The sequence below is a fragment of the Ursus americanus genome, chromosome 9, assembly GCF_024610735.1.
Source record: "Ursus americanus isolate L20-20 chromosome 9, mUrsAme1.1.p, whole genome shotgun sequence".
Taxonomy (NCBI): domain Eukaryota; kingdom Metazoa; phylum Chordata; class Mammalia; order Carnivora; family Ursidae; genus Ursus; species Ursus americanus.
In genome coordinates this window covers 100,675-124,444 of record NC_142135.1, presented here as the reverse complement: position 1 = coordinate 124,444, position 23,770 = coordinate 100,675, and the positions used below count along the sequence as shown (strand labels likewise).

The 23,770-nt window shown below is 50.5% G+C and overlaps 1 protein-coding gene across 8 annotated transcripts; it reads right to left on the bottom strand.

Moving 5' to 3' along the window:
* Positions 1-441: 441 nt before the first annotated feature.
* Positions 442-23,716, bottom strand: ZNF250 (zinc finger protein 250). Of its 8 annotated transcripts, none has more exons than XM_087864453.1 (7): positions 23,551-23,712; positions 17,605-17,895; positions 17,410-17,505; positions 17,015-17,156; positions 16,679-16,792; positions 16,384-16,446; positions 443-6,866 (listed from the first exon to the last, which is right to left on the bottom strand). In XM_087864453.1, the coding sequence occupies exons 3-7, from the start codon at positions 17,449-17,451 to the stop codon at positions 5,542-5,544; spliced, it is 1,686 nt and encodes a 561-aa protein (XP_087720579.1). In that variant the 5' UTR covers positions 17,452-17,505; positions 17,605-17,895; positions 23,551-23,712; the 3' UTR covers positions 443-5,541. The 8 variants fall into 8 exon arrangements, with proteins under 8 accessions (XP_045633435.1, XP_087720579.1, XP_087720581.1 ...); XM_045777476.2 differs by having other exon boundaries at positions 445-6,866; positions 17,015-17,141; XM_087864455.1 differs by lacking the exon at positions 17,605-17,895 and having other exon boundaries at positions 23,651-23,716.
* Positions 23,717-23,770: the final 54 nt, after the last annotated feature.

Here is a 23,770-nt window from a genome sequence, read left to right as displayed (position 1 = left end):
TCCCTCTACCCCACCCCAGAAACTGTTTCAGTAGTTAAAACGATGGCAGATAAACCTATGCTAGCTTCATAGTGATCAAAAGTGGCAGTAAACCATCAGAACACCTGACCCTGATACTTGGAGGACAAGGTCCTTATTATGCAACTTGGCTCCAGCAAGCCATACCAGGAATGAAGGCTGCTATCCACATGGCTGCATGCCATGGGGTAACGGATGGGCATGTAGGTACTGTGCTAGATGTGGAAGTTCACTGAAATTTACTACCTTCTTCATCAAGCTCACCCCTGGAAGCTGCAAGTAAGTGTTTGAGTAGACTTTACAGTTCCAGAACAGTTACTTCAGACAGTTCCTGCCAGCCCAGTAGCTGTTTAGCTGGAGGGATGGGTTCCTGCTTGACATTACTCCATGATAACTGCCTTTATAATAGCAACAAAATTCTATCTAACTGACGTACTTCAGTTTATAAAACATATTTGGACATATGTTATTCCATGGTGACTAAATTTCAGGCCTTATTCTTTTTAAATAGAATACATTCTTAGGAACAGGATAAACTTCATTTTTAAAGATTTTTTTCATTTGAGAGAGACAGAGCACAAGTAGGGGGAGGGGCAGAGGAAGAAGTAGGCTTCCCACTGAGCCAGGAGCCTGACATGGGCCTTGATCCCAGGACCTGGGATCATGACCTGAGCCAAAGGCAGACACTCAACAATCTGAGCCACCCAGGCGCCCCAGGAACAGGGTAAACTTTTTAAAGGACATTGATGTATATAAGCAAATGCTTTCCAGGGTGGTTGTACCCATTTTTTTTTAAAGATTTTATTTATTTATTTGACAGAGAGACAGCCAGCAAGAGAGGGAACACAAGCAGGGGGAGTGGGAGAGGAAGAAGCAGGCTCCCAGCAGAGCAGGGAGCCTGCTGCGGGGCTCAATCCCAGGACCCTAGGATCACGCCTTGAGCCAAAGGCAGACGCTTGACTGAGCCACCCAGGCGCCCCTGTACCCAGTATTGTACCCAATATATAATGTCACCAGCACTGAATCATCGGAAAACATTTACCTTCCATGTCAGGATGCAAAGTTGAGTACAGCAGAGTCTCTGCTCTGCACAACCTCCCTGTACTGGATATTGTAATTCTTACCTCTGCTTGCTAATTAACTAGGCATGACTGTGGCTGGTATTGCATTTGACTGTCCGATTACTCAGGAAAGTTGTATTTCTCTGTGTTGGTTTTAATGAGAACCATCTCTCACATCCTCTGCCCTATCACTCACTTCTAATGGCCCCGATACTTCCTCGTTGGGTTGTTTGTTAGGAACCCCTGCTCTGGGGGCCCCTTCCTCCTATTGGCATGGACGTCCCTTCAGCCAGTGGCACCCCCAAGGGATTGTGGCCCCGGGTGGGAGGGCTGGGGGCAGGGAGGTGTGGTGGGGCAGTGCAGTCTGAAGAAGCATATGTAATGGAGATACCTGGAAAAAAAATATGCTGGTGGTTTTCATTGTGCAAAACTAGAGAACATATGGTTTGACAAGTTTGGTTTGGGCTGAAGAGGGCTGGCACCATCCACTGGTGACACATTTTCACAGGGGCCAAGTGTCAAGCTCATCTAAGAATGGGAGAGAGCTCAGGCAAAGGGACTCGGTTCTAAATTGGACAGTCTGGGTGTCTGGTGGGCTAACTCCTTACCGCTGTCCTCTTGCCTCACTGGGTTTACAGGATCAAAAGCCTGAGTTGTCAGCCTGCTGATGACAGAGGCCCTTTGAGAGCAATGTCATCTCAGACCACAGGCTGATTGTTAATAATTGTTAATAGCTGTGGGCCATTAACCAGTCAGGAGATGAACTGCTGGTGTCAGAGGATCAGACAGCTGAGGACCCTGGTCTGTTAGGGGAGCCCTGAGTCAGGGAGCAGCTTACCCCAAAGGTCACGGTAAGGCTGGGTGTCATGCTCACAGTGTGCATGTGTGGTACTCGTGCCCACACCTTTGTGGCTGGCCCGATACACACCCCTGAGGCAGAAGGAAGAGCATCAGATCTGAGCCAGAGGGTCACAGGGCTGGATCTGGGTTCTCCCACCCCTGTCCTCAAGGGCTGGGCCAGTCTTCAGGTGCCCCCTGGGGTTAGTGTCTTCTGGGCTGTCCTTTAGTCCCTGCTGGAGGGGGCCGTGTGGCCTTTCATGCTGAGGAAGGAGTGAGTCCTTGCTCAGCGCATGCTGTGCCCTCCCCTGTCCAGCGTGTTTCCTGCATGGGTTGTGTGACTGTGGGCTGAGCTCCTCCAAGATCCCTTGGGGGGTGGAGAGCCACCTATGTCAGTGTCATCAAGCCCCAATAAAAACTCTGGATGCTAATGGTCCGGTTAGCTTCCCTTTTGGGCAATACTCCACCCACACTGTCACACATCAGAGCCGGGAAAGTCATGCTGTCCATGACCTTACAGATGCCCCACGTTTGCTACTTTTCTGGATTCTGCCCCAGAGCAATCCCTTGTCTGATTTTATCTGTGTCTGTTCCTGTAATACACTGTAACCATGTGTATATCAGGTTTCAAGGTGAGTTCTCTGAATCCTTGTAGCAAATTATTGAACTCGAAGGTGATCTTGTGACTCCCCCAATTTGTGACTGGTGTTACAGGGGAGGGCAGTCTTGGGGACCCCTATACTTCACCTGCATTTCTCAGCTCAGCAACTTTTATGCACAAAACCACACGTTCCTCAAACTCACCCAGATAGGGCAGAGTAGTGCTGCTCCCACCACCAACCTGGGATTTTCCTCAGCTCTGGAGCAAGCCCATCTCCCTCGAAAGATCCTCCTGCACCTTCACCACCAGACTCTGTACAGAGCGGCTTCTGGTGGCCCGAGCTTCCCCAGCCTGTCCTCTAGGAGTGCTCCCGCCTCCCTCAGGGCCACCTCTGGACTGCCTGGCACCTGCCAAGCTGGGTCCTGCAGTGCAGTCATCTTTCTCCAGAGAAGTGACGGGTCCTGACATGCCCCGCTCTCGACACAGGTGGATCGTGTTGCTACACCAGCAACGCATGAAAGCACCCCTGCCCCACTGTCATCGCTCTTACAGGGTGACCTCTCCTACCTGATCAGGAGGTGGCGTGTTTTTGTTTGAAACTGGCACACTTGAGCCTTTTCCAGGCTCTCCTCATTGTACTTCCCTTTATTGGGAACTGCCAGCTCACGTCCTCTGGCCAGACTTGTGGTACATCCTTATGCTAAAGTTATTGATCTCCCTTCACCCACAAATAGGTGTTCTACTCATTCCTTTTTTATTGGAAAATGTCACATTATACATAGTACACAGAAATAAAATTCTGGGTGTTTTCTAAATTATAGAAAATTTGAGAACCAAGTGTCAAATTCTTGGTAGCAGTATGGAAAAATAAGATAAAGATTTTACATGCATAAAATGTAAAGACTTCTAAATAAAAATAAAAAAAATCCAAAATAAGTGTGGAGTGTTGCTGACCAGTCAGAGGTGGGCAGTAACAGCTGAGAAGGCTATTAACAGGGTGAATGGACCCCAAAGGTCATTTTGGTGCCTGATGCCACTTCCCCCCAAAACACAGAGTGCCTGTATGTTCCAGCAGGTTCTATGGTCCTTGGAGAAGTGAGTGACAAAAATGCATGGCCCAGGGACCTCCCCAGGGAGAAGGACACTGACTCTCACCTCCCAGCTCCACGGACACCTGAGCCTGTACACTCACCAGAGGGTCAATGGCAGCTGATAGGAAAAGGGAGAATGATATTAGGTAGACTTCATTTAAGAAGGTCGAAAAGCGAACTACACATGTTGCAGATTTTCCCGAAAACCCTAGACTTGGTGGATTTAGCAGCCCAGAATGACTTGTAGTGTCCCTTATGTCTTTCCAAGCAAGTATTTCTATACATTGTATGGGACTGAACTCTTACTCTCATCTCCACTGGGACATGACTATTTCTTATTCTAACTCTTCCACAGGGTTAGGAATTGTGCCCTGAATAATGGTGGGCTCTGAGGGGCAGCCACTGGGTCAGACGCCAGCTACAGACTCAGTCAGCAAGGGGTTAGCTTCCCTCTGGGAGGGTTTCGAGCTAGCACCTCACTGGTGTCGGGTGCTCTCTGAAGTAACGCTTCCCCGAACTCTACTGATCTGCGTTTCAGCTCCCGTGATTTCAGCCACCGTCTGCAGGAACACCTGAGGGGTTCAGCTCCTCTGACTCGCACCATGAGCGTGGCCTCTACAGCATCTCCTCAGAGGTTCTGGCCATCTCTGAAGTGACACCTCAGCCCGTTCATCTCCCCTCTAGCATCTACCTTAGTGACCCCAGGTCCTGTTTTGCTTCAGGTGCTTTATCTCCTCTGTGGTCCCAGCTGCTCTGTATACACATCAGTGACGTCAATGCCTTTCAGAAGGAGTCCATCTCCTCTCTGCTCTACACCTGCTACCTCAGCTTCCAGAGTTTCACCTGTGATGCTGGTTCCTCTCACCTGTATCACAGAGAGGGGAAAACAAGCTTTTACCTGTGTCAGTGTATTGCTGTGGACTTAAGGGTTAACACTCTAGTCCTTCATTTCTCCCAAGAAGCTGATGTTTTCAAGAGAGAGGAAAAAAAACTCTTAAAAACCAGATTCATTACAGTACATGAAAATGGACACTAGCTGCTCTTGCAATCATGAGTAAAAAATAAAACAAATACCTCAAACATAGGAAGGGGAATTTTAGATAACAAAAAAGCTATTTAAATTTGAGAATTTTAGGTTTAAAAAATATGTACCAAAGCACTGTCTTTTGAGTAACACAGCAGCTATGAGGTCTGGGCTCTGAGTGCAGAGCTCCCCTCGAACCCACATGGGGTCTGGAGGCCCAAGACATCCCATGATCTCTGGGGCACAAGGTATGTAAGTCATAAGTGTTGGTTTTGAGGCAAAGATCCATTTTTGAGTTGAATTTTCACTAAGGAAGTTAGGACATCCCTTCTGATCTTGAGTAAAGTTCAAACACCAGATGAAGTGTTTTCTAGGTTTACATCATTTCTCACTAATTAATCCTTAGACTTTCCTTTGTTCATACAAAACAAGTGGCTCCACACACTTAGATTTCTAGCCACATTACACGATGATACTTGACGGCATCTTTTTTATATCATTTTATCCACACAACACTTGAGTGGTCTAACAGAAAACTGCAAATAATCCAATTCAAATTTATGTGCAGTAATTAGAATAGTTGTTTTTAGGAAAGGCATGTCATGTTCTAAGAAAAGACTTTATTTAGAATGCAAGAAAGTTTTATTGTGTCTTAACTTCCTTCAGTTTCTTACTTCACACAGATGGTCTCGTGTCAGGGTGAACGAACGATGGCCGTCTTCACCAAAATTCACCACGACTGCGTGACTCTGGTGCAACCGAACTCGAGGACACGGGGAGAACGGTTCTTCTACAGGGACGCGCTCAGTGCGTCTCTTCGGGGTGACCTGGGGCACCGGGTTGCCAAAGGGCGGCACCCAGCGGACTCGCCGGAAGCCGCCCCGGGCGGGGCTCCGGGGTCGGCGGCCGTCACAGCTTCCGGTGCACCTTCTGGTGCTGGATCAGGTGGCCGTGCTGGTTGAAGGCGCGGCCGCACTCGCCGCACTCGTAGGGCCGCTCGCCCGTGTGGATGCGCTGGTGCTGGATGAGCACCGAGTACTGGCTGAAGGCCTTGCCGCAGCGGCTGCACTCGTACGGCCGCTCCCCGGTGTGCGTCCGCAGGTGCACGATCAGGGTCGCCTTCAGGCTGAAGGCCTTGCCGCACTGCGCGCAGCGGAACGGCCTCTCGCCGGTGTGGATGCGCTCGTGCTGCACCAGCGACCGGCGGGCGCTGAAGGCGTGCCCGCACTCGCCGCACACGTAGGGCTTCTCGCCCGTGTGCACGCGCTGGTGCTGCGTCAGGTGCGAGTGCTGCACGAAGGCCTTGCCGCACGCGTAGCAGCCGTACGGCTTCTCCTCCGTGTGGATGCGCTCGTGGTTCATGAGCGTCGAGCGGTGGCTGAAGGCCTTGCCGCACTCGCCGCACTCGTACGGCTTCTCGCCCGTGTGCACGTTGTGGTGCTGGATGAGCACCGAGCGGTCGCTGAAGGCGCGGCCGCACTCGCTGCACGTGTACGGCTTCTCGCCCGTGTGCACGCGCTGGTGCTGCAGGAGCGTCCGCTTGACGCTGAAGGCGCGGCCGCACTGCGCGCACTCGTGCGGCTTCTCGCCGGTGTGCACGCGCTGGTGGCTGCGCAGCACGGTGCTGTGGTTGAAGGCCTTGCCGCACAGCGCGCACACGTACGGCCGCTCGCCCGTGTGGATGCGCTGGTGCTGGATGAGGTGCGAGAGCTGCGTGAACGCCTTCCGGCACTCCAGGCACTCGTGCGGCTTCTCGCCCGTGTGGATTTTGTGGTGCTGGGCGAGGTCCGAGCTCACGCGGAAGGCCTTCCCGCATTCGTTGCACTCGTAGGGCTTCTCGCCCGTGTGGATTCTCCTGTGTTTGCTGAGCACGGAGCTCTGGCTGAAGGCCTTGCCGCACACGCCGCACACGTACGGCTTCTCGCCGGTGTGGGTCCTCTGATGCTGCAGCAGGTGCGAGCTGCGGCCGAAGCACTTCCCACACTCGGTGCACTTGTAGGGTCTCTCCCCACCGGGGACGGCCTGATGCGGAGGCAGGGGCACGCTCCGGCTCAAGGCCTGAGCTTCGGGCGGGCCGGCGGGGCCGGGGCTCCCACCGAAGCTCTGCTCGCGCTCATGACGTCTTTGGTCAAGCCAGCCCGCGGGGGTTTCCCCCAGAATCACTGATACTTCCTCTGAAATAAATGGCTTCAGACTCAAATCCCTACTTTGGTTCTCTCCCTTGTTTTCATGTTCTGAAACAACAAATCCAAAGTAAAAACGTTAACTGCCAACCCACTCAAAACGGCAGAGCAAGTGCCACGCTAAAGGTGGCTAGCCGACCAGACGTGGCCAGCAGGGCTGTGGTCCCAGCGGCAGAGGAGCAGAAAGCTCACGACCTGCCCAGTCACTAGAAATGGGCCCAGGCGGACAGGGCGGTTCGAGAGACAGGTGTGAAGAGCAGCAAGTTAGCAGCCCGATACTGCCCGAGTCCCTCTCTCCCTGGAGTCTCTGTTTTTTAATTTTTTACTGATTTGTGGAAGAACAAGCAGCGAGAGGGACAGAGGCAGACCTCCCACTGAGTAGGGAGCCCCATGCGGGGCTCAATCCCGACCCTGGGATCACGACCTGAGCCGAAGGGAGACAGTTCACCGAATGAGCCCCCCCAGGCGCCCCTCCCTGGAGTCTTTATGTACAGAGCTTCCAGAGGCCATCATCTAACCCTAACCCACCCGTGAGTGCAGGGAGCCTTGTTGGCCTGACAGAAACACAGGGACACAAAACCTAGTGTGGAGCTGGTAGAAGTGTGAGCTCTTGTGTGCACGTCCAACAGACACAGGACCCTAAGACTTGTACACCGGGAAGTGCGGCTTCCTCTTCGTGGAGAATGCACCGGGAAGCAAGAGGAGACAGACGCAATGGGAGTCTTGCCCCACCTAGGCTGGAATGTGGCCTTCAGGGCAGCAGCACGTACCGCGGAGAAGGCTGGGGTTGGGGACTCTGTGGGCTGCGAACGGGGGAGGACAGGGTGTGCTGTGAACTTTTTTTTTTGGCAAGCTCTACGCCCAGAGTGGGACTTGAACTCATGACCCTGAGATCAAAAGTTACATGCTCTCCCGTCTTGAGCCAGCCAGGCGCCCCTGAGAACAAGTGTTTTAAAGCTTGGAGACCAAGCCATTCAGATGACAAGATGCCAGTCAGAGAAGACCAAGACTTCGCAAGGGGCTTCAGGGATGTTTTGGGAGGATGGGCTGTGCTCATGGAGTGATATTTATCAGGGACACTCAACAGGTGGGGCGGACACCATGTCAGGGCCAGAAGCAAGAGGCTGACTCCACATGACAACAGCCAGGCCTCCTTGTGAACAATCTCAGCCCTGCACCCTAGGAGGCCGACTCCAAACACCGTGCTGCCATCCCCGGCTTCCCGAAGACCTCTGCCAGGAGCAGCAGGGACCTTCCAGAACAAGAAGCCTTCTGGGCAAAGGAAGATCTGAGAGAATTCTCACAGACACACTCAAGGTCTATGACAGGTACTGAGGGGTCAGCTGACCCAGCAATGTCGAGATCACCAGCAAGGATGGCATCCAGATGTGCACGTGTGTCAACTGCTTCTTCAGTGCCCCTTCTCTCCAGGGGAGGTGGAATAACTTATTCCACTGGTTCATGGGGGTAAAAACTGGGCACTCTCAGCTCAGGGAACCATATTCTGCTCTGCTCCTTCACGTTCAGATGCAGGACCCAGGACGGGGGCCTGTGGTGGCCCTTCCCTGCCTCAATCAGATGGCAAGCAGGTCTCATTCTGGGGTGTCTTATTAGAAAGCATGCTGGACAGCACCCAGTCATTGTCCCACTGTGTTGTATCTAGTGTAAGGATATTGCCAAGTCCCCACACCCTGCTGGAAACAGCATTATAGAGGTACAAGCTTTGGTCTTTAATCAGTTCACAGCTTGCTCTGGGAAGACAGCTGGTACATAATGGGCCACTGGAACCCTAACATGGACCCCTGAAAAATAAAAGATTCAGAAGCCAAGCGGTCCCTTCACAAAGCCAAGGGACCTTCTAAGATGGACTTCTGACTGGTGTTTGGAGGAAGATCTGGGCCGAGGTGGTCAATAAATAAGATATGCTCCTTTTGATCTGTGTTGCCTTTTGACAGCTCGGTAACGGTCACCTTGGAGGGGCGAAGACACACCAGAAGCTAATACTTCTGGCAGCAGTTGGTGGCAGCCGGATGGAAGCAAACCCTAAGCAGAGGGTCATCCGAGAAGAGCAGGAGTGGGAAGCTGGGAGACTCCCGAGTGAGGGGCCTCCTTGTGGAGGCTGGAGTCGCACCCCAGACTTGATGAACCAGCTCTCCACGCCCACCCCGAGATCAGCGGCACTATCTCCCAGCGCTCTCCAGGCTCAGGCGGGTGCTCTGCGTGCTGCCAGACCTGGCCATCTGGACGGCCCACCAGCACATCCACATCAAGAGTCCAAAAGAGAATCTGGCTCTTTCTCCTAGAACAAGCTCCTACCTCTTGTGGCTGGTGGGCCTTCAGGATCCACATCTCTTGATTCCTTATCTTCCTCTTTCCCCACCAGTGTCCAAGCCCTTGTTCCTATTGTCACACTACCATGTGACAGGCTTACCACTGTTTTTTATTTAATTTTTTAAAGATTTATTTATTTTTGAGAGAGAGAGAGAAAGGATGAAGGGCTGAGGTAGAGGGGGAGCCACAAGCAGACTCCATGCTGAGCACGGAGCCTGATACAGGGCTCGACCCCAAGACCCATGAGATCGTGACCTGAGCTGAAACCAAGAGTCAGGTGCTTGACCGACTGTGCCACCCAGGTGCCCCGGGACAGCTTACTGCCCCATGTCCCTCTCCCCCAGCACCACCTGCTCATCAGGGGCACCGGAGGGCTCCTCACCATGACCAACAGAAGCACACACACCCCAGTCTGACAAAGTCAGGTGGATACACTGACCAATCCAGTTACATTTCCCATGTCCCTTTACTGTTAATATCACCATTATTATACATTATATAAAATAATGTAATTATTACACTTATTATTAATTACATATTAACTGAATTCCCTCAGGAGGGAGAAAGCTGGAAAGAGTATCACTTCCACCCTAACAGCAAGTAAAAGTCAGGTAATCTAAAAATTGTAACTTTCTTGAATCTATCACAGAGCTGAGGTCATGATGGCAACCAAATGACCTGAAGCCTAAGGAAAGACAGGTGCCTGCATGGGGAGACAGGTGCACTGATGTGCCCATGATGGAAGAGAGGGAGATGAGAGGAAGACGGAAGACAGGCCACCACCCAAACAAGTAAGAAGCACCTGGCTACAACGTTAATGAATTTCCAAAGAACTCCGGGGAGCCACAGACACAGGAGCTCATGTCTGTGGCCTTCGCCGAGCGGCAGGTCCAGAGGAAGCCTCCTTTGGTGACTTAGGCCTACAAAAGGAGAGCAAAAGCACCCACCGGAACCCGTCTCTACAGGACAAAAGCTGCACGTCACTGTGTAAGGGAAAGCGAACTTCTCATTTTAGGGCACAGATAAAAATGCCCATGGCTGGGAAGAGTAAAGAAAACTACCTTCCATTCCTGAGGAAGAGGCAGGAAACGATCACAAGCCCAGTAGTGAGAAATCTGCTTCAATTAGGGGAAGGGCTGCGACCCAGGGACACAACACCTGCTGAAAACTGAGGATAGACCGGGACAGTGGAGCAATCTCTCCTCTCCCCCAGCCCCGCCCAAAAGGCCGGCAAGCCCCGAGTAACCAGCAACTGCATACTACGGCCAGGGTGGGGGCAACAGCATAGAAGAAAACCCTCTTCTGTAGGCACATCTGAAGCCTGAAAGTCCTCACCCTACGCACAAGGAGGTGCCACAGGGATGCAAATCCAGTGATGCACTGAAGGCAATTGTGGGGACAACAGAGCCCAGCCCGACTCCTGACTAGACCAACTCAGGCTTTCACACTATCAGCCTCGTAGGTCAGGCTACATTTCCTTTTTTAAAAAAGATTTTATTTATTTATTTGACAGAGAGAGAGAGACAGCGAGAGAGGGAACACAAGCAGGGGGAGTGGGAGAGGGAGAAACAGGCTTCCCGCTGAGCAGGGAGCCCAATGCAGGGCTCGATCCCAGGACCCCGGGATCACGCCCTGAGCCCAAGGCAGACGCTTAACTGATGGAGCCAACCAGGCGCCCCGACAGGCTACATTTCCAGACAGATACACTTTTTACCTCTATCTCCACTGTCCTAATTAATGATAGCTAACATTCAATAAAAAATTATGAGATACCCAAGAGAAAGAAGCTGCATCACATGTATAGTTAAGAGACTAAGTGATCACAGAACTAGAATGAGAGACGACCCATATGTCGGCACAATGCGAATGATGAGAAGGGGAGCTTCAGCAGAGAGACAGATATTTTAACAGTCCAACTGGAAATGCTGAATGTGAAAAACACAGCAATACAAGAATGCCTCTAATATGTACATCAGTGGACCCAACCCAGCTGAGAAAGACAAGTGAGCTTGAAAATAGGTCAACAGAAATTACCCCAAAAAACCCCCACAAAGACAGGAGCGCCTGGGTGGCTCAGATGGTTAAGTGTCTGCCTTTGGCTCAAGTCATGATCCCAGGGTCCTGGGATCGAGTCCCACAATGGACTCCCTGCTCAGTGGGGAGTCTGATTCTCTCTTTGCCTGCCATACTCTGCCCCCAGCTCGTACTCTCTCTCTCTGAAATAAATATATCTTAAAAAGAGAGAGAGAGAGAGACAGAAATGTATGAAACATAAAAATAAAACTGGTATGGGTCCGTACCAAATGGCCTAACCTGCATATAGTTGGAGAGAAAGAGAAGGGGAAGAGAAAGAGAACAGAAGTAAAAATACCTGAAATGAATGGCTGAGATTTTTCTAAAAACAATGGAAACCATCAAAACACAGATTCAAGATATTAGAATCACAAACTTTTAAAATACCACCTAGATACATCATATTCAAATTGCTAAACATAAAAAAGAAAACCCGAGAGGCAGTTAGAAGAAAAACACACATGGCACAGAGGAGCAAATCTAAGAGTTACAGCAGACTCACCATCAGAAACGAGTCAAAAGACAAGGGACGGACATCCTTAAAGTGCAGAAAAACTGGTCAATTTACAAACACCAATGGAGAAAACACCCAACAATCAAATCCAAACTAATGTTAAAGGGAATTCTTCAGGCTGCCGAAATATACCCGACAGAACGTTGGATTTACACAAGGAAATAAAGGCTTTTGGAAATGGTTAAATATACAAGACTATGTAAAAAAAAGGTTTTTCTAAATCACTCTAAAAGAGAACTGTCCAGAGCGAAAACAGTTATGTGCTGGGGAACCTGGCTGGCTGTTGGAGGAGCGTGCGACTCTTGATCTTGGGTGGTGAGTTCAAGCCCCGTGCTGGGTGTAGAGATCACTTAAATAAATAAATAAACTTAAAAAAATATTACACACTGTGGGTTTATAACATATGCAAGAGTAGAACTTATGACAACACAATCGCAGAATCTGGGACAGAGGAACAGGATCAAATGTTCGTGTCGCCCCCCACCCCCCAATTTACATGTTGAAGCCCTAACCCCCATGTGGTATTTGGTGGTGGGGCCTTTGGGAGATGATTAGGGTTAGAGGAGGTACGAGGATGGGGCCCCCATGATGGGATTAGTGCCCGGTAAGAAGAGACACCAGGGAGCTTACTCATGTCCTATCTCCCCCACCCCAGGCACTCACTGGCTCACAAAGAGGCCCTGTGAGCACCAGCAAGCCAGGAAGAAAGCCCTCGCCAAAACCTCAACTGCTCTTTTGTCTTGGACTTCCAGCCTCCGGAGCGGTGAGAACCAAATTTTTGATGTTTACGTCACTCCATCAGTGGCCTTTTGTCATGACGGCTTACGCGGACTAATGCCGGAGTATACTGTTCTCATGGTCTTACACTGCCTGTGAGACGGTGCTGACACTGTCGGAAGGTACACGCTGGTGAGATGTGTAGTGGAAACCCTAGAGCAGTCACTAAACATCCGTGGTTTGTTCCCTCTTCTCTTTCTCCTTTAAAAACAATTAAGTTACTTTTCATGACTCCATTTTATCTCCTTTGTCGGCATCTCAGCTATAACACTTACTTTGGTTGTGATATAGTTTAGTGTAATTTTATTCGTTTATTATGGAGAGGGTTCGTTGGGTTTCTTAGATCTGTGAGTTTATACTTTTCATCAGATTTGGAAAGTTTTCAACCATCACTGCTTAGACTATTTTTTCTGACCCTCCCATCCCTGCTTTATTGGCTTGTTACATGTATTAGACTATTCGAGATTGTCCCCCAGCTCACTGATCTCCTGTAGTCTTTGTTTCCTTTTCAGTAGTTTCTAAATGACTTTGTTTTCACTAATCTTTTCTTATGCAATGTCTAATCTGTCACTAATTTTACCCATTGAACTCTTCATCTCAGACACTGTTGTCTTCGTCTCCAGAAATCAGATCTGGGTCTTTCACATATCTTCCTTGCTTCTACTTAGTATTCTCAGTATTCCCTCTAGTCCTTGAACATATGGAATAAGTTTATTTTGTTTTAATATCCTTGTCTTCCAATTCTATCACTGATGTCATTTCTGGTCAGCTTAACAGGACTGTTTTTTCTTCTAATTATGGTTGTATTTTCTTACTTCTTTGGATGTCTGGTAACTTTTTATCTGATGTCAGATGTTATGAATTTTACCTTGTTTGATGCTGGAAATTTTTTATTTCCAGACCTCGAGCTTGGGGCGCCTGGGCAGCACTGCTGGTTAAGTGCCCAACTCTTGGTTTTGGCTCAGGTCATGATCTCAGGGTTGGGAGACTGAGCCCTGTCAGGTTCCATGCTCAGCGTGGAGTCTGCTTCAGTTTCTCTCTCCCTCTGTTCCTCCCCCTGCTCTTTCTCTCTCTAAAATAATCTTTAAAAAAAATAAATAAAAGAAATATTCTAGAGCTTAAGTATCCTTGGTGAAGTTACTTTGAAGTAGCATGTACGGTTCCTGCCTTTCCACTTCGTCAGATCCAACCAGAGCAGTGCTTAGGGCTCTTTCCCCCGACTAGTTAGCTCTCTAATTGATGACCCTATGAGTTACAGGCTTCCCACTCTTGCTGTTGGGAGCAGACAGCATTCCCAGCCGTGTGTGAGCACCGGACGCTGTGTTTACCACCTAGAGTTCGGTAGGCCATACGGCACAGGTGAGTTCTCTGCTGAGTGTACCACAAGGCCGAGATAAAGTGGCCGTCTGGATTCTTGTGCGGAGGCTCGGGCAATAAATGTACTTCAAAGCTCATTCTTACTGTTGTCAAAATTCAGCCCCTTGTAGCTGTGGGACTAAGGTGACTGTTTCTGTGCCACTCTCAGCTCCTAACTGCTACCTCCTAACTGCTTCCTTGCCATGTGGTCCCCCCACCTTCAAGGTAGCAGTGATGCACCAAATCCTTCCCATTCTTTGAATCTGACTTCTGTCTCTGACCTCCAGATCCATATTTAAAGTGTTCTCCATCCCTTAAAGGCAAAAGCTGAACCTAACATAGTCTTAAGAGTAAAACCCATATTCACAACCCTGGGGGTTATGCAGGTAGGGCGTGTACATCACGGGGCAGGGGTCTGTGAGGCTGTGTGTACCATGAAAGAGAGCCCTGGTCTCTCCTCCTCTTCTTATAAAGACATTAATTCTAGCAAATCAAGCCCCTACCCTTCTGACCTCACTTAACCGTAATTACTTCCACGAAAGCTCCATCTACCAGTACATTCACACTGGGGTTTAGAGCTTCCACAGATGAGTGGGGGAGGGGCACAAACATTCATTCTATTATGAAGACCTTCTTAAATCCTGGCTACCGTAGCTGCTACTCCTTCTAAAGGGGGGGCTCTTTCCCGGCACTGGACGGTTTCCTTGCTAGTGCTAATTCTCAAGGGGTTTCCCTGAAGATCTGCAGAGTTCTCTTTGTCGAGTGGACTCTTCTGTGGGACTTCAAGCCTCCCTGGTATCTCTGGACTCCTGCCTATGTGTCCTCAAGTCTGGGAGACCACTGGGCTCTGCCAGGGTTCCCCTCCCTGCACCGTGATCTTCTTCACACTGCGAGCGGGGCAACTGTAGGGATCATCCCCTTATTCCCTGTCTCTCGGAGATTAATTTCCTTCGTTGACCGGCTTCCACTGAGAGGATGAAGCCCAACACCTTGAGAGTTAGGGTTTCATGTATCTTGTTTTTAGGTTGTTTCAAGTAAGAGGGTAACTCCATCTGTTTACTCCATCTTGGCTGAAAGTAGAAGCCTTTGTTTTTGTTTTATTTTTAAATAGCTTTATCTCAGAAATTTGTATCTTTAACCAATAACTTAATTAGGCATATTTCTGAGATTTTATAATTTCATGGTACCTGGTCTTCTTCGATTTGCTTTCCTGTCTCATACTGTGTTCCTGATTCGTCATACTGATCCACAGCAGTTACTAACCCATCGTCACTACAATATGTCCCTTTCCACTGAAACACTGTCGTTTGTTCAACTGCCTGTTCTGCTGCTGCTGGAGATGTGTGTCATTCCCCATTTCTCTATCACGAAGCTTCCATGCAGATTCTTGTGTGTTTCTCGGCGCTTGCACACAAACACCCTTCCTGTAACCCTACGAGTGGAACATGTGGCACAGGGACTTGTATGTCCGACTTCGCTAGAGATGCCAAACTGGTTTCCGTAGTGCGCGTGCACGTTCACACCCCTCAGCCGCCCTGTACCTCACCCAAACTCGACAGTCAGATCTTCCCGCTTCCTCCACTCTGAGGGTTTAACACGGTCAGTCTTATGGTTTGACTTCACCTCACTGATGAGTGATGAGGCTGAGCACGCTCTCTCACATTCATTGGCCCTTTGGTTTTCCTCCTCTACCAAAACTTGTTCAAGTTTTTTGCCCACTTTTCTTATTGGATCTCTCTGTATTTTTTATTCTCTTCAGAGCAGTTATTAAGCGTATACTGTTTCAAAAATGGTAACACTAATAGGTTCTTCATTTAAAAAATCTGGATTTACTGTCATCTATGTAATAAAATTTTTATACATCTTATTTTTAAAAGGCTATACTATGTGTTTTTTAAACTAGGAAACACAGGTTAGTTGCTTTTTGACTTATAAAGCCTCACTGTCATAGAATAAAGCTAGTAAGCCGAAGAAATAATTACCCATTTGCACTGAAAAGTATCATTTCTACTGTTTGAAGTTTCCTGAATAGGTAGTTTCTTCCCTAATGCTGAAGTAACAAGATGAGCAAGACAACTTTAGTAAGTTAAAAAACAACCGTACAGGAGCTTACTCACTCAACCATCCATGGCATCAACAACGCATGACCAAACTTTCATGTTCACAGACAGGCTCAGGTTGCTGTCAGTGCCAGGCCAGGCCACCCTGGGCCTACGTGGTGCAGGAGCTGACCTAAGCAGAGCCCTCACTTTCAGAATGATGGCTTCAGTTGTTTCAAGTACAGACTAGGGAAGAATGTTTTACATGGGACAAGAAAAAGGGAAAAAAACAATTCCACCGAAACACATTTTTAATTTAGAAAACCCCTCCCCACAGTTTTGTAGAGACTGTATGTGTTGTGTAACAAGAACACACTCTGCATCGGAGCACCCCAGAGATCTCTTTACAGTCTGGTCAGTCATGAGCATTAACACCTGCAGGGATTGTACGGATTAAAAAGATGAGACATACACCTACCCCACGGACAGGGTGAACTGTCTTGTCGCATACAAGCTGTCGTGTGGTCACGTTTGTAGCTGTCTGCAAGAGGAAAAGAGAGTTGAAGGGACAACAAAACACTTCTCAAGAGTAGGAACTTCTTTCATTTGCTGTTACAACACATGTAAGTGCAATTCAGAGTCAAGCCCGAAGGCTCCTCAGCCAGAAGAGGCCCCAGGTGGAAGCTACTCCTGCTGTTTATCACCTAGCAGTGCCCACAGCCACTAAGAACTGATTAGCCCCAAGTAAAGGAGGGCCAGCTCCTTTCACTCACCTGAATGGCCACTCCCCAGGCCCCTAGTCTTCTCAGCCCCTTGCCCATCCAGGACCCATGGCTCTTCTCCTCGCTCCAGCTGAGAGATCACATTGGGCTTTGATCCTGGAAGTCCTGCTCATGGGAGGGAAGGCCTTTTGTCAACACAGTATCTGTGAACACCTCCACCCCACCTGAGTGACCTGCAGGCACTGAGACAGACACTGCTGGCAGTGGTGGACAGTTGGTTACCCTGTCAGAGCTGAATACCTGGAGGCAGCCCCAAAGCCCCCACTGCAGGGCCCCCAACCCTGGCCAAACACACAGACACAGCAGAGGCCTGCTGAGGAGCCATACCCAGTGATACCACGTTCCCATAGGTCTCCATCATCACGTGTCGGTAGAGGCCCCGCTGAGCAGGGCCCAGGCGGTCCCATTCCTCCTGCGAGAGGAGCACAGCCACATCTTCAAAGGTCAGCTTGGCCTGGAATGACACGGGCTGCTGCAGGTTGGGCTAAATCTCCACATCTGAGATGCAATGGGTGCAGGCACTGTGGGGTGGGGGGAGTGGAGATGCCCTTGGTTGGGGGGTAGGGAAAACACATATGGACAGCTTGGGGGGGGGGTGGGTAACAGGAAGGGGCCACAGAGTTCAGGAGATGCAGGGACACTCAGGCTACCACCGTAGTCCCAGGCATGGGAGGGCTGTGAGGAAATGCAGGGGTGTTGCACAGGCCTCGGGGGCAGCTCACCTGGGGTCCTGCTGGTGGTGGCAGGAGCCTGGCTGCTGCCATTGCCTGATCCCCTGAGGTTTCTGAGGAAGATGGAAGTCAGAGGAGCCTGTAGAGCTGAGGAAGAGGAGGGAGCACATGAACGGTCCAGCCTTGCCCTCACAGACCCTGAGTTCTGGGAGTCCAGCCCTACCCCCGCCCCCCGCCGACTCTTACCCACAGTTCAGGAATCATGGTCCCTGGACTCTATGAGCCCAGGAACATCCCATCTGAGATGATTGGAGACACCTGTGTACCCCAAGGCTCCAGCCACAAGGTTTTGTTCTGCAGACCCTGTGGTCCTCATGGTCAGCTGGGAAGCTAACAAGGATTTGGAGCCACCTGCTCAGGCCCACAGTCCATGCACAAGGGCTGGTGCCAGATTATTCACAGGTGCCAAGCGGTCATCAGGTCTGGTGTAGGTGCCAGGCCGGGCTGCCTCCAGAGATAATCTCCAGGGAAGACAGGCTGCGAATGGATGGTTTTGCTTGAGGCCCACACTCTTGTGGGGACCCCACCCCAGGCCTTTCATGCCTCACTTGACCATAACTCCTGTGGGCCTGTTGGTGCCTCAGTCTCATGGTGGCTCCACCAGGGACTGGCAACGGAGGTGTGACACATGGTTGATTCTGGTAGATTAAGTCCAGAGTCACCCAGGGATTTGGTCTGAGCACCTTGGGGAGGCCTGGTGGTGGGCAGGTGCTGGGGACATATCAGGACAAGTTAAGCGGAGGTGTCTGTCATATTCAAATTACTGGAAAAAATGGGGGGGGGGGACCAAGAGCTCTCCTAACAGGGGAATGGGGCTCGCATCTTTTGGGGTGTCAAATGGGGTCTGCAACAGGGACACAGACACTTAGCAGGCAGGTCACTCTAGGAAAAGTGGTACAAGATTACCTTGACAAGCAGGATACCTCGCACTGTGGGCTGCCTAAAGGGAAGGCTTGGGGCAGGAAGTCAGGAAGCACTACAACCCCATTTTCTTTGTAGAACATTAGATGTATGTTTGCATAAACAACTTTTGGGAAGATACACATGGAACCCCTAACTGCAGCTGCCTCTGAGGAACACGATAGCAGCCTTGGATGGAGAGGCTGGCCTCTCACTCTGTTCAGCAAGAATGCCCATTCCGACCAAATCTGTGTGTGTTTCTGTGTCAATGCAACGGACTCTAATTAAGATTCCAACAGGAGTCTTAAAGGAGTAAAACTACCTTAAAATTCATATGAACAACAGAAGCTGGAGAACAGGTAAGAATAAAATTTAGAAGAATCGGGGTGGGGGGGCTGCCTCACCAGGTCTCAGAACAATGATGAGAAAGTCCTGCCACCACCTGCTGCCTCCTGCCCTCTTGGTGGTGTATCTGACACCCACAGCCTCTCGAACAGCCCAGAGACCTGCCATCTCTCATGATCAGTCATCTTCCCCATGGCCTTGTCCAGCTGCCTCGCCATGAGTGGTCTCCAACCCCCCAACCCCAAAGCGGCCCTGGGTCAGGGTCTTCTATGACTCCATGTGGCCAGATCCTTGCCCGCTGTTGGCAGTGGTGATAGTTGGTCACCCTGTCTTCCTGCAACTCAGTCCCCACTAGGTCTCCTGGACATTGCTCCCTCACCCAGGGCCTCCATCAATCCTCATTTGCATGAGGATTTGACCTTCGTGGATAATCCAGCCCTGGTTCCTGGGAACCTGGTGCAAGGCAGCACAGTCATTTGCACTATGGCCCCACTGCAACCGGGCTAGGATTCAACACCCATAGGAACCCCGTTCAGGACCACCCCAGTGGGTGCTGGAGATGGGTACGGTTGACCCCAAGAGGCATCTGGCTTTGTTTTTTTTTTTAAAGATGTATTTATTTGAGGGAGAGAGAGAGCACGAGTGCACACAAGCAGGGGGAAGGGCAGAGTGAAAGAACCTTTAAGCAGACTCCCCACTGAGTGTGGAGCCCAACACAAGGCTTGATCTCACAACCCTGTGATCATGACCTGAGTCAAAACCAAGAGTTGGAAGCTCAACAGACTGGAGCCACCCGGTCACCCCTCCTCCTCACTCTTTCACACCCCACTCCTAATCCACCCTCCAAGCACACCCAGAACCTGGCCCTGTTGCAGCAGGGTTGTGGACCTGCCCCCCCATGCCCCCACTGTGGGAACACTGTCCTTGGCTTCAACCCCTTCCTGGCCTTCCCTTCTGCTAGGGAGGCTCCTGCGCTTTTGCTGGTGCTTGGTCACATCACCCTCTCACTGGAGCCCTTCCTGACCCCCCAACCTTGAGGGCCTCTGCGTCACGGAGTCCTCATTCTCCCTTTGCGTCCCAGCAGCCCAATGCTTGCCGAGTAAGCGAATGAACTTAAAGAGCTATGAGGCCATACTTCACACTCTTTCTCAGGAAAGGCCCCTGGCAGTATGTAGATGAATCAGATATACCTTTAGACAGTGGGTGCTCCCCTGGAATGGACACAGGCTCAAGGATGGTGCCACTGCCAACCCATAGTCCTTCCACACACAGGCCATGCAACTCGGGAGAAAGATTTAAGCTGTATGAGATAGTCAAAGGGTAACTGAAACCATGGGACCAGAAAGCAACGTCCTCCTTCAGAAACAATGCCTCCAGGGCCAAGACGTGTGTGTGTGTGCTGTCCTCACCTATAAAACAGGGAGATCACGGCCCTCCTCTGTGGGCAACAAGAGGACAGCAAGGTGCAGAGTCAGATGCTGCTGGGCTCATTCAATTAGATCAGCTCAAAAAACCAGGCTGTCACTGTGGGTGAGGCATGGAGGTGGGTGGAGAGGGCAAAGGGGAAGATTCCTGGGGGTGTGTGGGGAGAAGCGGAGAGTCCTAGAAAAGCACTGAAACAAAGGCTCTCTACCCAAACCGGCTTTTAATAAGCCACCCTCTCCTCCACCCTGACCGCCATGATTCTGATGCCCACTTCCAGGCTTTGCTCTGTGAGAAAAACACAGGAGTTGTTTGTTGTTTGCTTTCTAAATAACGGGAGGGAGAGATAGGGGAGGGGAGAGAATCTTAAGCAGGCTCCACACTCAGCACGAAGCCCAATGAGAGGCTTGATCGCACGACCCTGAGATCATGATCCGAGCTGAAATCAAGAGTCAGACACTTAACTGACTGAGCCACCCAGGCGCCCCAACACAGGAGTTTAGAAAGGAAGGGAGAATAGGTGGGCATGCCCAGTCCTGTTCAAACGGCCCCAGAGCCGGAATCACCATCACTGAGTATCGGAACAGACTGTGAAGAAGGCCATGCCACCCCCAACGCAGGGCCACGTACAAACCGCAGCACTCTGGGTGCCTGCACAGTGCCCACCCATCCATCAGCCACAGGCATCCTTCAGATGCAGGAATTTCATTTTTGGAAATCTCTTCAGGGAAAAACCCAAACAAAAGCAGAACAGATCAATGTTCTCAGCAGCACTGGATGCTTAACGGGAAAGAAGCCACGCTGCAGTGAGACATTCTGTGCCCAGCAGGCTCTGGCTCTTGTGATGACTGAGCAGCCAGCAACACAGACAGGAACTAAAGAAGCGACTGCAGAGACACAAAGAGCTCAGAATCTCAATGTTTATTATTATTTTGTTCCGTAAGCTAAGTTTTAGGAACTTATCGCCTTGTTGAATTCCTCAAGGGCCTGATGTAAAAGAACACGCACGCCTACCCTCCGAAGACCTCACCCAGTGACAGGCTAGGACCGGCACACTCCAAGTCCCTGGTCGGGCGTGGGCGGCTCCCAGCGTCTCCCTCCCTCTATCCTCACCATCCTCACCTACGGGGTTCCTTGCTGGAATACCCTGCCCTCCACGGTGGAAGCATCTTCAGAAGAGGCACCTCGAGCGGCTTGTGAACACAAAGCACAACCCTGCAATCTTTCACAGTGAATGACCGCGCATCCAAACCAATAGCTTTCCTACACACCAGCAACAGCTAGTCAGAGAATACATAGGGGAAAGATTCTGGTCACAAATGACACAAGAAACAAGCTTAAAATAAACTGTAGAAATAAGATGTAAATTCTCACTGTATCCACAAAACCAAGGTGCCTAGAGCCAAGTGGGCCTGGACGAAAACGGGTGACAGTAATGGGGCAGAGCAGGGAGGGCCAAGTCTGTATAAACAAATGGAAAACAGATGAGGCAATCAAATTGCTGAGGAAAGATGATTCAGTAAATGGTGCTAGGACCAGTCAAATGCTTTAGGAAAAGTAAAATTAGGCCTGTACATAAAGTTGAACACATCTCCCAGAAAGCAGATGAAGGCAGAGATTAAAAAAAAAATAGCAATAAAAAATTAGATCATCTCATATCAAATACTACAAGTCTAATGAATCCACTAAGCTAATGAATGAATAAGAGTTGAAATTTTAAATTACATTTTATAAAAAGAACTTGAATGCAAATACAGATAAGTTTTTATTACTTCAGGTGGAGAAATATAGGGCAGAGACTTCCAGATCTTCTGCATGAAAATTAAGACCTTATGCACATCAAAGCCACGGAATTCCAGAACGGACCCAAAGTATGACAAAGGTGGTTTTCTAAATCAATGGAAAGATGAATTATTCAATAGGTGGTGTTAGAAACAGCATAGAGAAAAAAATGAAGCTGGATTCCCCACACCCCACACCAAAATAAATTCCAGATGGATCCAACATTGCACAAGTACCAGAGAAAAACAAGGGTTTATTTTAAAAATAATCTTGGCAAGGGAAAACCCCTTTAAAACATAACAAAGCTCAAAAGCCTTACGAGTAAATATTTTACCATTAAAAACTTGAAATCTCTTCAAAAAACCCCAAACCAGAACAAAACACCATAACTGGAGTCAAATGTCAGTTTGTGAAGAATATTTTCAGATATATGGAAAAGAGTATGAACTGGCAGATCACAAACGAAATACAAAGGCAAAAAAAAAAAAAAGAAAAAAGAAAAAAAGCGGGGGGGGGGAGCACAAAGGCACACGAAGAGTTTCAACCTCACCAATCATTGGGGAACGGAAATTAAAACATTCATGTGACAATAATGCGAAGAGGCCAATCTTAAGGCCCCAACCTCCCCCTCACTCCACCTCCGAGCCTACCCTACGGAGACAGCGGGTGTGCAAAGCTGATGGAACCAAGGCCACGAAGACAGTTTTTACGTGAAAAATCTAACAAGTATTGGCCGGTAGAGCACCGCCACCCCTCTGCCCTGGAGCTTCCCTTTTACTCGAGAAGCGGAAAAAAGCGCACGCAAAATCCGGAAAAGGGTGTAAAGCAAACCAGCCAGTGCCTCCTCTGCGCACACTGGCAGGCTGTTCCCGACGACGACTCTCACTTTTCATATTTTTCTCACATGTTTACATTTTAAGAAATGCATATTATTTTCTATTAAAATGTGAAAAAACGAACAACAAACTAGGGAAATATTCGCAAACCATGTTGGAAAAGATTGGTCTCATTCATTAAAAAAGAGGTCTTACAAAGTAAGAGGGAAAAGGCAGCACGAATAGAAACACCGAGGAAGAACGTAAAATTAGGAAGTACTTTTGGCCAAAGAGACACCAACGCCGCTCGGACGTGGACACACGGCTGACTGCGAACTGCGGCGGCGCTCCGGCGGCCGCGGGGTCCGGTGGCTTCTCAGCCTCCGGTTCTGTATTCTGGGAGCCCTCGAGAGCGAGCCCGGGGCACGCGGGTCGCTGACGGCCCTCCCCGGCGCAATCGCGCCCGGTCCTCTCCGCCGAGGCCCCGCCGCATCCCTGCAACTTCGGCCAGGGCTCACAGTCCGCGGGGGGGGGGGGGGACGACGGGGGAGTCGCGGGGGGGGCTCTGAAGTGTCCCGCGGCCTGGGGGGAGGGGATCGGGGCGTGGCAGGGGCGGGGGGGGGGTGGGGGCCCGGGGCCCCGGTCGCGGGGGGCCGGGTGTGTCAAGGGGAAGGGGGGGGCCCGGGGCGTGGCAGGGGCCGAGGGGTGGGGGTCGGGAGAGGCCCAGGTGAGAGGAGCAGCCAGGGGACCGGGGTGTGGCGGAAGGCTGGGGGGCTGGGGGGCTGAGAGCGGGTCTGCGGAGGGAGAGGAGGCCACTGCGCGTCCGCGGGAGGAGGGAACCGGCGCCAGGGGCGGGAGCGGAGCGTACCTGCGAGGAAGTGCCCTGTCCGTGACGAGGACGCCCGGCTCCGGCTTCCGTGCGGGCAGGGGTCTCAGCCTGTCAGTGCCCACACGCACCCCCGACTCACCTTCCACGCCGCAGCCTCACGCGCCAAGGGACGGACGCCCGCAACGCACTCAGACAAAGGGGGCGCCCCGCCTCGTCTGCGCATCCGCCAATCCCGGGGAGCCCCGCCTCCACAGTCCCC